General features: G+C 35.3%; 1 protein-coding gene across 1 annotated transcript; it reads right to left on the bottom strand.

Annotated features, from left to right (window-relative positions):
- Positions 1–4666: 4666 nt before the first annotated feature.
- On the bottom strand, positions 4667–12864 carry spint2 (serine peptidase inhibitor, Kunitz type, 2). The gene is made up of 9 exons (XM_055196324.2): positions 12290–12864; positions 11483–11653; positions 8173–8241; positions 6914–6961; positions 6641–6796; positions 6220–6282; positions 5920–6090; positions 5785–5835; positions 4667–5582 (listed from the first exon to the last, which is right to left on the bottom strand). Exons 1-9 carry the CDS (start codon positions 12678–12680, stop codon positions 5410–5412), a joined length of 1293 nt encoding a protein of 430 aa, XP_055052299.2. The 5' UTR covers positions 12681–12864; the 3' UTR covers positions 4667–5409.
- Positions 12865–15333: the final 2469 nt, after the last annotated feature.

The following is a 15333-nucleotide window of genomic DNA, read 5'->3' as shown; positions in this document are numbered from 1 at the left end:
TAGTTTTTATTATATGGCATAAGTATAATCAATTTAAATTGATCTGTCATATAAATCACTTAAATGGGCTTTAGTGCCTCTTTTTGCAGCCACTCTTGCAGCCACATTTCTTGCAAACTGGATATCCATCTTCAAGGACAACCCCGCGTTCGTTTTCGTATACCTAAAGTATTCCCACACTGTAGATTTTACCTTTTTTCTGGTGGGGAATGGGGTTAGAATTTGTAGTCTCTGACATTTTCTCTGCTGTACATAAACGAGTGGAGTCTAGCAGTCACGCCAAATGAAGTTGCATGTGCGTAGTAGCGCAGGTGAGATCTGCTTTATTTTTTCCCAAAACCATGTATAAGCAAATGTTACGGTATGATAATCGTAAAAGTTAATATCAAGGTATACCGTTACAACCCTACACAGGACAAACATGTTGTCACGGACAAAATACAGAACTAGCGACAAAACGCGCTCTATAGAGCAGTTTGTCTATTTAGGGCTACTGTAAAAACATGGCGGCACAAAATGGCGACTTCCATGTAAGGGGACCCGCAGTGTATGTAGATAAAAATAACTCATTCTAAGATAATACAAACTAAACAGTTCATTATGTAAGGTTTTTATATACCACTGATAATATAGTTATGTATATTATATTGCATTTCTGTCAAGAGATCCTTCTAAAAGTTACACATTGCACCTTTAAGATTTTTTAGATATTTTTACTGAAAACAAGACAAAAATGTAAGTAAGAAAGTCATTTTTTGCAATGTAAATGTCATTGCATTAGCTAAGTGTGTCCACATGTGATCAGAGTATATATTTGTAAAAACTTTAATTGTGGACACAAAGTATTTACATTACAACTACTACCTATCTTCAAAAACATCTTATATTTCTCAACTAACTTGAGGAAAGATAAGGCTTTACAAGAAATAATGTGTGCATTGGATGGGCTTGGTGCTTTCAAATCCAAGGAATGCAGAGCATCTCTGCAGTTAGTCGGGCAGCTGGCGTTACAAGTGGGGAGGGAGGGACTGGAGGGGGGTGTCACACTAAATAAGCACAATTACACTTTCGTGAGATGGAAACCAGATGACCACTGGCACTGACAACATGCAGGGGTTACTTAGGCCAAGGTTTTAGATACACACAGGCAAACACAAAGAACTCTTGCAACTTTCCGAGGTTCTCCTCTAGACGAATGGCAAGGCTTGCTGGCTCTCTATGTAAACACTGGACGTTTCCCACACTGGACCTTCGTGACGTAGCCGTGACCCCAGTAATTCCTCCTATTGGTCAGTTTTCCAAAAAACCTCCACCTTTGACAGCATCTCCTACAAATGCCATCATGTTTCTCCTCCTAAAGTTTTGTGGAGCGAGAGGATTGCACAATCTGCATCTCATGCTTTATTTTATTGTGAATTCAACCGATCCTTACTGACTGTGTATTGTAAACGCGGTGCTTTGGATTGTTCCTGGTTTATTTGCAAAGCCCTATGCAGAGATGTTCAAGCACGCCACGCATATGCAGGATGATTAGCCAAACCTTTCTCTCGTGTTCGCCTGCCTTCTCCGTTTTGTACGAGTGGAGGGGGTGATTTTACATGACTGGGAAGTGAGCTAATCGCTCGCTCTTTATGACCTAATTTCAGAGCACTCAGCTTTCTGAGACAAAGAAATGCTGTTCAGAGTGTGAGGGACTTTCTCTTACATTCAGTTTCACCTTTAAAAGAAACAATAAAAAGAAATGACAGATTTATAAAGTTAACTTTGTGCATACCTCATACAGCAACTAAAGCTGTTTGTGCTCTTTGGAAAAGTGAGGATATATACTCTCCCTAAAATACAGTTTATAAGATACAGAAATGATTTTTGGGAAAAAAATCTTTTTTTATCCATGGCTTTGAGTTCAGTTTAGTTTTATTTTAGTTTCAGTAATTTAGTCTTTATAACTTTTGGTTCATTTGACCTGGGAATTTAAAAAAATACTTGCAACATGTGAAATTACATAAAATAAGATGACAAAGATGAGATCCTGACTTTGCATTTGGTTGTTTCCTTATAGACTTATGCCAATCCACCATTACCCTCTAGTGGCCATTCATATGAAACAACGTTCATGACTTTTGCTGTATTGCATTATTTCCACTGCGTTAGTTCTGCTGTATGGGGGAGGCCGGGGCAACTTGTTACGTTTAAGTTTTGTTTTTTAAGTTCATACTTAAGTTTTTGGCTAAAAGAGCTATACTTTTTTTGTTACTGTCACAATAGGAAGTTGATGCTAAAATGATTCTGATGGTTAAAACATACACTGAAAAATCTGAAATGTTGGGTTTAATTAAAAATATTATGTCAACAGGTTCCAGACAATTTGTTTAAGTAATCTCAACATACAATAATTTAGTTCATTTTACAAAAGAAGTTTAAGTAAACTTAACAAACCTTAGTAGAGTCAACAAGCAACAATTAAGTTAACCGAACATGAAAAATGTTTGAATAATGCCATTTTATAAACTCCACCCCCTTTAATTAGAATTTAATACATCCATAACACTAAATCAATCAATCAATCAGAGAGCAGCTGCTCAACTCATCATATAGACTTTTTTTATTACAGTTTATCAAACATATCACAAATATATTTGAAATACGACGTTACATTTCAAACAGTTTGTTTGTTTGTTTGGTTCTAAAATATATCAGAATAGTTAATTTACTTATACTTGGTAATTAATTACTCAAATACCTATTTAATGGTGCTACACTTCTGCAAGAGGGTACAACAATTCTGCCAGAACAACAATTACCCATATTACACTGCAAAATCCTAAGCCAATGAGATGCAAGTCTGTATTGGTTTTATTTATCTGTTACTTTTATGCAACACTGAAAAAAATGATTCATTCAATTTACTCAATTTTTTAAGGTAAGTGGTTGCAATCAATTTATTTAAGCTACATTTAAACAAAAGTTTTTAATTTTATTTTTTTTTACTTATTTTTTGTTTAAATGTAGCTTAAATAAACTGATTGCAACCACTTGCCTTAAAAAATTGAGTAAATTGAATGAATTATTTTTTTCAGTGAATGTTATGTTGGCTGACCAAATAATTTATTAAGTAAAGCTGAAAAAGACACTTTTTTGTGGAATGAACTAGATTAAATTAAGCTCACATTGTTAACTTGTTTTTTTTAAGTAATCACAACATGAAAGAATTAAGTCAAAATTGGCAAAAATGAAAGTTTGTAGGGCTATCTGATGTCATTTAGCAATATTTAAACAATTTTAGCAATAGCGCATTCAAAAAATAAAATAACTATGAAACTAAACATTAATAAAACCACCAGCAATTATTTTGTGGTAACAACTAGTCTGCATGTACAGGTGCGGGTCATACAGTGTAATTAGAATATCATCAAAAAGTTGATTATATTATATTCATTCATTACACCCAGGCTGATATTTCAAATGTTTATTTCTTTTAATTGTGATGATAATAACTGACAACTAAGGAAAATCCCCAATTCAGTATCTGTAATGAATGAATATAATATACAAGTTTCACTTTTTAAACGAATTAGTCAAATAAATCAACTTTTTTATGATATTCTAATCATATGACCAGCACCTGTATATTCCACTTATGACTTGGCTATTTACCTTACAAGTATAGAAAATATTGATTTGAAAAACTATTTTACTTTTTTTTATAAAAGCAGACCTTCTGTGAGTAAAACCGTTTACTTTCGTTATTAAACGAACAGTATGTAGGATTGTGGCCAAAACTGGTATTGCAATCACAAAACTTGTGGCTAAAACTGGTACTGCAATCACACAACTGGTGGCCAATACACAAAATGACAACAAAAACATCAGTTGAGGGCTGCAACTCCACTTTTCAAATGACAATATCCTGGCCAGACCACTGTTGTCAGTGATATAAGTATTTGAAATGAAAATTATTTCTTAAGGCCAGTTCACACTGGTCAGACAGACTCCAACAGACTCGTCTGTTGGAGTCTGTCTGACCAGTCTGAAACCCCTGTTGGCGGTTGTTGGATCAAAGTAAATGAGACTTTAGAATGTGGTTGTCTGTTGGTGTCTGTTGGAGTTGGTAGTTGTCTGACCAGTGTGAACTGGCCTTAAATGTCTAGTGACATATCAGGGCCATTTTATGAATAATTGATATACATTTCTTACATACTGTTCCTTTAAGGCTAGATGTTTAAATGTCAAGAACACAATTTGATTTAATCATTATGAATACAATGTCAGTTATGTTATTATAAAGACAAATTTAGATTACATTTTTGTGTATATGAAACTGTGCCTGTCAAAATTATTTGCAACAATGTGTTATTAGTTTCAGGCGTTATCTCTGAATAACAAACCTTGGAATATCGCCACTGGCCAATCAGAATCAACCATTTTAGAGCGCTGTAATAATGAAAAATAAGCATTGGTTTTGCCATTAGAAGTTCTAAAGAAATTGCATAAAATTACAAATTATACAAAACCTGACAACCTACCCCAGCCTGATATGTATGATAGGCTAATAGCAGACATTTAAACCTTAAAATTAGATTTTGATGCTCTTTTGGACAACTATTATAATATATATTTTAATATAATCTCTTCACCTGCTAAAAACAAATAAGTACATTACAAACAATTTAAACAGATTAAAATCTTTATTGTTAAAAGTTTTTAAAATACATTTTCCTGGCAGGTCCCATTCTAACCTGAATGACAGTCTGATATGAATAAATCACAGTTACAGTATATTAATAAGTTTATCAGTAGAATAATCAAAAATCTTTACAGTTGCCACATCAGGAGGACATGAGATTTGTCCTGAATTTGTTTGTTAGTTTTATTTCATTTACGTCTGTGGTGCTCTATATATATTTAACCGTATGAAAAAATCCTTAGTTTAAGATTACTACAAATGTACCACATTTAAATGATATTCAAATTAAAAATTATTGTTTTGACTTAATTCATTTTGTGTCATTATCTCTCATGGCCTGTTGAAGACTGATGTACTTAAAATGAGGCATGAGGATTATAAGCCCATAAAACATTACATTTATAGCTAAAATTATACCTGACATGTAGATATGTTTACATTCATGAAAATGCTTAAGGAAAAACCCTTCATTATTCATTTAGGTTTCAATATAAAAAGCTGTTTCACATTAAATAGACTTCTGACAGTGTTTACTTAAACTCTATATGAAGAAGTATTTGAGGTGAAAAAGAAGGTAACAGAGAAGTTTTTGTTTTTTCAAACCAATTCACCCAAAGTTAGTGCAACATATCCTGCTTTAGTTAAATTCCCATTAGTTTTAAGGCTGACTTGGAGTGTCATTAGATGGATATTAGTACTATTCAATAAAGCAGCTCAGATCATCTTTAGGTTGACACCGTTTTGGATGACTGGTCAACAGACCACTCCTCTGATGGCAGTAACTCCTCCTTATCATCCAACCTCTGGAATCTTCTGTTGTTCCTACGCACTGCGATCAGGACCAAACCCACCAGCAGGAGGGCAGACATGATGGCCAGGGTGGCCACTAGGAAGAAGGCTGGAAATGAGACATAAATGTGTTAGGCATGTCTGTGATATATATAACAACACACATCTTTCAGTAAGTGATATGAGGTGTCATTCATGTCTGATCTGATTTTTTAAAAATGTACCACTATAGATTCAGTGCTAAAGCTAGCAATGTAAGAAAATGTAAATGTATTTTACATTCATACAAATTTGACACAAAGTCGACTTACCTGGAGACCAACGACCACGTCCATGGCCATGTCCATGCCCATCAAATCGCCCTATAGAAAACAAGTGCACCAAATTAAATACATTCACATAGTAGATTCATCGGAATGCAAAACAGGATATCTGTCATATCTTACCATCATTCCCAGTACAAGCTGACATGCACTCTTCCTCAGTGTTGTAGCGATTTTGGTTGCCCTGGCAGCCTCCGTACAGGAAGGGCTGACAGGAATGGGTGCTAGGCTCAAAGTAAAACCTAGAGAAGGCTGCACGGCATGGACCGGAGTCAGATGGTGCGAGACAGGCTTCTGTAAAAGTGGTTACAAATGTTAGGTCAACAAAAAGTTGTATTAGCATTGAACGTTTTGGTGATAATTGTCCAATCACAACTGACCAAAACGTCAGCTAATTGTATTTGTGACACCTTGTTATTTTACCTTGGTAGCTGTTAGGGGCACTGGGAGTGACAAGTGGCATCTCATTTCTGGAAATGATCTTCACTGGAATGCAAACATACATACAGTTGAAATATATAAAACTTTTAAACAGATTGCCGCTAGATTGTCAATTTGTATTATGGGCTGAGTTTGTGTTCCTCTAGCTCATCTGATAGAGCACTGCATGAGCAATGGCAACATATATCCTCAATGACTGTATACCTTAAATTACATACTTCTTTTAATGTTTATAACATGAATTAAATGATACACAAGTAAATAAATTGGTGTGATTAACCTTTTGGCAGTGATATACAGTAATATATATTACTTGATGACATACAGTATGACGATTCATATATAAAACAGAAGTGGTTTGGGAATGGTGGATGATCAGAAAATGACATCACCACAACAGTACCTGTGCAGGTTGTCATGCACTCCTCCTCTGTTTCATAGTTGTTCATGTTGCCCCTGCAGCCTCCATAGGTAAATGGCTCACAGGTGCCATTGTTGTAGAAGTAGCGCCTGATGGAGGCTCTGCAGTACCCGGTCTTCGCAACGGCCAGACATTTCTCTGGTGTAAGAGAGAGAAAACATTAGAAGCTGTGTAACTGTACAACGCTTAAAGGTGTGGTCAGAAAAGGATTAGGACAAAACCATTACAAACTAATCCAAAAAAGGGTTGAAATACCTTGAAAGTCCTCATACGTCATCTCAGGAAGAGCCTTGGGCTCATCAGCTGAGAAGAAAAATACAAAATATTAAAGTTTTAAATTCCATATAGACATTTGCATGGTACAACTTTTTGCATTATGCATGTGCCGACGGGGAGGAGATTTTTTCAAAGCCAAAATATGTCAAGATGTGGGATGAAATAAGGGCAAAAAAAAGCATAAAAGCAGCCTTGTAGAAAAAAACGGACAAAAAAAATCACATTTTTAATGGAGGGGTCTAAAGCAATTTCATGCATTCAAACTTATTACCACTGTTTAGGAGTTGGATTCCTTACGCTAAATAAATAAGTATTTTTGTGCCGAATGCACACCATGGTTCGTACAATTTTCTGAAAAATAAAAAAAATAAAAAAAATAAAAAAGAGCGATTCATACGTAACAATCTTGCTTTATTTCTTTTATGGGCAATTTCAATGCAGGAAGTACAGTGGAAGTACTTATACGGAACAGTGCACGCACACACAAACCAAAAGCTGACACAAAATCAACGTCAACAGAGAAGTGTTTTTGTTTGTGGGGGAAATTTTAGCTTGTTCAGCTTTCCAATGAACCCAGCATTATGGAAACAATGGATATAGTTTGTGTATCCCAAGTTGCAGAGAAGTTGTGCATGTGTTTGTTTAACGTTGAAATGGGGCGGTCCCAAATAAGTCATGAGTCGCAGGCGGTAAGTAAAACCGCATCAAATGTCTGTGTTTGTTGGCAATCAGCGCGTAAGTGCATTTTATGTAAACAATATGATCATGTAGTGAATCTGAAGTTATCTAGAGATAGTGGGCTAATGTTTTGTGCGTGTTGCTTGTGACTCGCTCCACTTACGGTACACCATGGTACACTTATTTTTTTCTGGGAAAGTAGCAGTACAGCTGATTTGTCTTTTATAAATCTGATAAAACTAAAGACTTAGATATATGAAGGATGCAATACTACTCTGTAAGTAATGAAGATTAACAAGAGATGAGCAGAAACCCTGTGTGCCATGTGACTTTTAAATCATTTTACTTCCTTGTAATAAAGACTACTTCTCTTTTATAATCATAAAAGTCAGCATGTTTGTAGTAACATGAGGAAAGGCAAAGTCATGTCATTTAAACAATCATATATATCATTGAATATTAATTGTATTAATAAGATGACCTGCTATCTGTTTCATAAGCGTGCATTACATATTTCTGTGGCCTGGCCTCAGTTTGACTCGAGGTAAGATGTTACTTACCATTCATATCTTCAGGGGCGGACATTCTACTGCGTTGAGACACAGCATGAGAGTCACTGAGCACAGTACCTAAAGAGAAATCAAAGAAAAAAAAAACATTTCTGTAATTCAATAAAAAGCACAGATTAGCACCTGCCTGTATTTAGTAATATATATACACCATATCACACACACCAGTCAACTGTAACTGAAAATTGTAAAGTAATTGTCATGGACATGGATTTACACGTTACAAGCCCACACATAAGTCTATGTGGCAACTGTAACATAAGTTACATTAATAGGATTTTATGTCTTGTGATTGGAAGCAGCTGCAAACAACAACAAAAAATCTCACCCTTTCCCTTTATCACAAAAATAGATTGTTCTTTCAAAAGAGAGAGAGAAGAAAAACAAACTTTGTGTGCTCGTCACATGGACAGGTAATCTACCTTCACAGAGGTCACTCGACCGGTTATTCAACAACCCACAACCGCATTCTTCATTATGCTTAAAGAGATTTAACTTTAATCTGAATAAGACTGCTTTCATTATTCTTGATCTATTACTCGATTATCCACCCATAGAAAACTCTAAATATTTCTTTATCAAAATCGCTTTATTCAGATTATAAAAGTAGGACTTCTTACTGTAAATGTTTGCTTTGAGAACTTATTATATGTCAAGCTACCTGACTGACTAAGGCCATATAGTGAAATGCAACTCAACACCATTCAAATATAGAAAGACATAAACCAACAGAATGACCATTCCAAGCACATAGCCAACCACAGACCACAGTGTGGGTACTGGATTGGAGCCTGATCTTATTGAGAGGCTCTATAGTTTTCCTAGGATCATATTTTGATGTCCCTCTCTAAGCTTGTGTTCTCATTGACACATACAAAAAGCTCACAAACTAAATTGCTCTATGTAGGGAAAATGCAATAGCAATTCTTCTAAGATAAAATAGATAGGATTTTTAACCCTCCGCTCCTATTTAAACTTACTTTTTGACTTTTCCTTGATACTTTTTGACTTAAAGTTACTTTTGGTCACTTTGAATAAAAGTGTCTGCCAAGTATATAAATATACATACGGCACACACAGTGTTCCTGTAAAACTGATCTAATGAGTGTTTTTTTACTAGTAATTTGTGAAAAACTGGTAAAACTGTTCTCAAATAAAATAAATGTTATATATTTTTTTCATTTCTTTTTTTTACTAAATATACACAAAATGTATGTGCTACAAAAGATATGCTTTCATAGAAATGAATCTATTAAAAGGAAAAAAACATAACCTTTTTATTTTTTATATACATAAATTGTTTATTTAAAGAGACTCTATGCTCATTTTCCAGCTCCCCTAGAGTTAAACATTTGATTTTTACTATTTTGGAATACATTCAGCTGATCTCCGGGTCTGGCTCTACCACTTTTAGCATAGCTTAGCACAATCTGTTGCATTGAATCTGATTAGACCATTAACATCGCACTAAAAAATAACCAGAGTTTCGTTATTTTTCCTATTTAAAACTTGACTCTCCTGTAGTTACATCGTTTACTAAAACCGACTATTAAAATTAATTAAAAGTTGTGATTTTCTAGGCAGATATGGCTAGGAACTATACTCTCATTCTGGCGTAATAAGCAAGGACCTTGCTGTCGTACCATGGCTGCAACAGGCGCAATGATATTACGCAGCGCCTGAAAGTAGTCCCTAACTTTTAATAGCAGAGATCGGCTGAAGGGATTCCAAAACTGTAAAAATCTCTCTGGGAGCTGGAAAATGAGCATATTTTCAAAAAAAGTGGAGTGTCCTTTTCAAATAAACAATCTATGTATATAAAAAATACAAAGGCCATGTTTTTTCCTACAATTGTATTTTAAATTTGAAGTTATTTAGAATATATTTAACTATTTGCGGGTCAATTTTTTGACCCCAAACATCAAAAGTGTTGCTAAAATTTAAACATAACAGGAGGGTTAAATATACTGAATTAATCAGCATTTTTTTCTGGGTCTTCAGTGTGACAGGAAGCCGATGGAAACATCAGAGATGCAAATTCCAACTAAGTGTCATCACGTATAAAATTTGTTTATTCATTTGCATTCATTTCACCGCATTCCTCATATATAGGCTGCTGACACATAGCTTGTATTATTAATATTATAAGTATGAAAATATTCTAGTCCACTCCATTTTAGTTATGACTCACTAGTGTTGACAATAAAGATTAAAAAACAGCTCTGGTATTTCGATTCTTTGGATCCTGCTGTACGGCGGGTGTGTTTAATAAACAAAACCTTACTTATAACCACACCTTACTCTGGAGGATAGCTTCACTGTTTTAGCACCTTGTTTGTATAGAATTACGAAACATTCAGGCCTCTCAAATGTGTTGCCCAAACAATGACAATCCTTTTGTATTCAAGACAAAACTTCAAAGACAGCAAAAAGCTTCAGCTTAAAAAAACAAAAGATAATGCAGCTTTTAAATACATTATATTTGGTAAATTTAACATGGGTAGGATGTTTAATATTTACATAGATTACAGCTGAGGAGAGAGTGGCTTTGTGTTGTAAAAGGTTTAAACCTCAAGGGCCTGGTTTCAATGACAAGGCTTACCTAAAGTCAGGACTAGACCTTTTAATTAAAGGGGACATTTCACAGGACTTTTTTCAAATACAAAAAAATTACTCTTTGGTGTCCCCAGGGTACATATGTGAAGTTTTAGCTCAAAATAGCCCACATATACTTTATAGGTGTGAGCAAAAATGTGCCGCTTTGGGTGCGTCCATTTAAATGCAAATGAGTTGATCTCTGCACTAAATGGCAAAGCCGTGGTTGGATAGTGCAGATTAAAGGGCGGTATTATCCATTTTTGACATCACAAAGAGGGCCAAATTTCAATTACCTATTTTTTCACATGCTTGCAGAGAATGGTTTACCAAAATTAAGTTACTGGGTTGATCTTTTTCACATTTTATAAGCTGCTAGAAGCACTGGGGACCAAATTATAGCACTTAAACAAAAAATCTGATTTTCATGATATGTCCCCTTTAAAACATTTAAGCACCTTTTATAAACATGCATTAAAAAGATGTTACTGTTGTGTATCTTGAGACAAATCTATATGGCACTGGAATACTTTAAGGTCTGTCAGTGCAAGTTATTTTCAGTTAAGACAGCTCCAACATGTGTTTTAGTCTAGGACTACCTTTAACCCTTGTCTGTAAAACCAGGGGAAAATGTTGTAAATCTTAATTGCACCAAGGAAAATGTAATGCAAGTGCTCAAGCACAAAATATAGGCTGTGATGTGTACCTGTCACTCCATTGCAAGCCGTCTGGCAAGCCTCCTGGGTATCAAAGTTATTATTGTTTCCCCCACATCCACCATAGATGAACGGTTTGCAGGTCTGATTGGTGACGTCATAATAGTAACGTGGGAAGGAGGCACGGCAGTTTCCCACCACACTTGTGAGACGGCAGTCATCTATAGCACAGAAGAAATTGTCTCAAAATAGTTTACATGCATTGAACTGTAATTTAGACCAGGGAAAGAAAAGTTGTGATGTTACATTTTTTGCTTCTTCACAAATAGGCCTACAGTGGTCAAAGCATCTAACAAATTTGACAGGTTATCAATGTACTGTATGGAAAAGTAACTAAGCCATCCATCTTGAATAAAAAGACCTTTGTTTACAGTACTAAGTTGTAAAACCTGGAATACAGGTTGGTCAGGCATTGAAATACATGACTATTGCATGACAGATATAGGGGAAGGGTTTCAAAAGAGGTTTTCGCTGTCATTTTTTATCTATTTAAAGACTTTAAAATGTTTTATAATGTAGAGTATTATTCATTTTATTATTCTTATATATTTTATGTTGAGCCCTCCTTAACATATGGTAATTTGGCCTATTACATATGGTAACCATAGTTACTTACTTTACTTACGTCACTGCAATAAAACGGCTTATTTGTCATAAAATGGAATTTGCTTCCTCTTTAAAACATTTTTGAAACGTACAATATAAATCTATAATTTTAGTAGACGAAGCAGAAGTCAGTTTAGAAGCAAGTTATTACGGTAGAAATAAAATATATATAGTTTTTTCCTCATAGTTACCTGTTGTGAACGCAGTGCGAACATCAGCCTCGTTTTGGCCCTGCGCGTCAGTATCGGCGGTCTTTCGGTAAACCTTGAATTGAGTGCTGGGCGTCAGGACGCAGACGTCGTTGCCGTCTTTAACGCAGTTTACCAGGCGACACTCTGGTTTTCCGCCCGCTGGAGTCCCGATAAGAGCGAGCTGGCAGTCGATTCTATCACAACAAGCCTGCATACACTCTTCCGCATCGGAGACCTCCGGCAGGTAAGCCAGGTAAGCTGCGCCATTGTCAAACGATCTGATGTCCAGACCTTGCTCCAGATCGATGTTTGAGTCCCATGTACACGCATTCAGAAGCGAAAAACAACAAAGAAACCCAACGACGCAGGCTGTAAACCACACCTGTGCCATTCTCACAATTTCTGTCCACGAATATATGTATACTCTCAGCTGTACTCGATTATTACCGACGGTCTGTTACACAGCTTTAGTTAAAACAGCGAAATATTGACAACACCTATTAAACTTCTAAGAATACGAACGCGGCAGGTGTTACTCAGTACTGGGAAATAATGCTGCAAACAACTTCCTCTTAAGTTACGTCATTGTTTGACTACGATTCGTCCCACAAGTTTAGGCCTACACCCATTTTACCTGAGTCACTTATTTCCGCTTTGATCAGCTATCACGGTGGGAATTTTTGCTGAACGAATTTACATGTACACAAATAAAAAATATATACTTGAATACTCATTAAATTTGATGTTGTTTTGTGTTTATTTAGATGCATAATATAAGATATATATGATGTTGATGTATTCTGTGCTGTCAAATTAACACCCATTCATGTACACCTACTTACTTTAGTAGCCCAATGATCAAGAGGCTATAATATGTTTTCTTATATTTATATTATTATAACAATGTAATGTCTTTTTTGTCATATTTATGAAGGAGATTACAGAGTGGAATCTTAGTGGAATTTGGAGATTCAGTTAAAGCAATAATTTACAAAAAAATAATAATATATATTAAATAATAACCCAGCTAATGAAATTGAATAGTGTTTTTAAGCTATAAAAGCACATCCATCCATCACAGAAGTAATTTACACTCTTTAAAAAATATACAGCACCTATCTTCAGTCAAATGGTGGTAGACATGTCAAAATACATGCCTGCTGCAGAGGCTTCGAAAGGGTTTATGATCAAAGAGACCCTCGCGTTTGCAAGATACTCGTCTCTTGCGAGTATTTTGTGAACGTGAACGTGTCTTTTATCATAAACCCTTTCGACATGTGTGCAGCAGGCATGCACATAGGTTCACATGATGCAACAAACACATATTTTGACATGAAGAGCAACACACATGACACTTTAAACACACATTTTGAATTTGCACCCATTTGAAAGAGAAGTCACCGGCCCCCACTGCAGGTTTGGTTGACCACAGTGGGTTAAAGAGAAAATTTGGTTATGGGGGTCCCCTAGCTGAGCCTCCCCTACGACCAAGCCCCCACCTCATTATATGGTCGCTGTGATTTCACAAAGTAAGATGTGATCCTGGATCAACAATCTGATCCTGGTTTTACGGTTTTACTCAAAGAAACCACAAATTACCCTTAACTCAAACCCTAATCATTTTTACCCCCTTTTATTAGTTTGAATTTACAGTGGGGAGCCACTATATATTGTAAAATACTTCAGAAATTTTTAACTGAGTGGACCTTGTTGAAATAAGGTGGACCTATTAATTACATAATTTTACAATATATGGTGGCTAAATGGATTACATTACGTTTTTAGTCATGGATCGAATAGTTATAAGAATATGAAAATAGAACAAAGTTACAAATAAACTATAAAAGTACTATTTAGGAACAGAAATAGAATCAAATCAATAATAACACTGTCTTCTTTATTCAATAAATTAAATATAATTAATATTTTTAAAGCTACAGAAGTGATTTTCCTATTGTTTTCTGTTGTTTAATATATATTGACACAAACATAAGCAGATGTCCTGAGGGCCCTGAGGTTCTGCCACTTTAAAACCACTGACACACACATCTGATTTCTTACTGAATTCTCTGCACTCACTTTTTTAGACATAACTGACTGTTTTTACGAGTATACGTGCCAAGACTGTGGTATTTCGAGATCATTTTGTATTTGCATGCTTTTTGAAACGTACGCTAATGAGTGTGCGTCTGTGTCATGGTATGTGCGCACAGAAAACAGCTCACTTTAACATCTTCTTGCACTCAAATTGTTTAAAATAGCTTGCATGTTAACATTTGCAAGGTTTAGAAACACAAATTATAAACTTTCTATAAAAAGTTATTTATTTCTGAATGATGCGTATTTAAGCATTTAGTAGGATTAGTAAAGGGGGCATAATTTATTATCATTTATGCATGATTTCTTCTGCTTCCCAATAAAATATTTAGTGTCTTAATCTGTCTGGGTGGACCAGCCGTCAATCTGAGTGGGTAGCCTCGCCACTGGTGTGAAATAATACTTTGAGTACACTTTGAAACTCTAAAGATTACTAAAGAGAGGTGAAAATAATCCACACGCAGAGACATTAACTCGTCTGTCAATTCCCCCTGAAAACAGCATGCGGCGCACTTGAGGGTTTACATTTATTTCAGACAGAAATCCTTTGGATTAGTTTATTGGGACAAATAATAGACAGTATCACTTAATTCATGCTCACTTTTTAATTTTATTTCCATTTTAATTTTAATAAAATTCAGAGGACCCCCCTAATTTATATTTTTGTGCTTTATAGGGGTTTTCTCAAGGCTTATAGTAGGTCTGGGACACCCCAGCCCCCCTGAATTCGAACACTGCACGAGAGTGGACTTTAAGACTTAGTGCTTTTTAATGCTACAATAACGTCTTAAAATAAACTGTTGTATAATGCTCCTAACTTAAAATATACCACGAAATGTAAAGCTGTCATAATAAACTGCATCTTGTAAGACACTGAGATGCATCATTGTACACAGAGGCGCCGCTAGCAATTTTGGGGCCCTATGAAAGAAAATGAGATTGGACCC

The sequence above is a fragment of the Misgurnus anguillicaudatus genome, chromosome 24 (genome assembly GCF_027580225.2).
Source record: "Misgurnus anguillicaudatus chromosome 24, ASM2758022v2, whole genome shotgun sequence".
NCBI classification, from domain to species: Eukaryota; Metazoa; Chordata; class Actinopteri; order Cypriniformes; family Cobitidae; genus Misgurnus; species Misgurnus anguillicaudatus.
Note: the sequence above shows the minus strand (reverse complement) of the source record. Positions and strands in the feature narration are given on the sequence as shown.

What these genes read in the sequence shown, in the direction of transcription:
- spint2 (XM_055196324.2), bottom strand. Translation starts at nt 12,680, where the DNA reads ATGGCACAGGTGTGGTTTACAGCCTGCGTCGTTGGGTTTCTTTGTTGT. An exon ending in GACGTATGAGGACTTTCAAG is followed by an intron (nt 6,797 to 6,913) that starts GTATTTCAACCC and finishes CTCTTACACCAG; the next exon opens with AGAAATGTCTGGCCGTTGCG. An exon ending in AGCTTGTACTGGGAATGATG is followed by an intron (nt 5,836 to 5,919) that starts GTAAGATATGAC and finishes TGTTTTCTATAG; the next exon opens with GGCGATTTGATGGGCATGGA.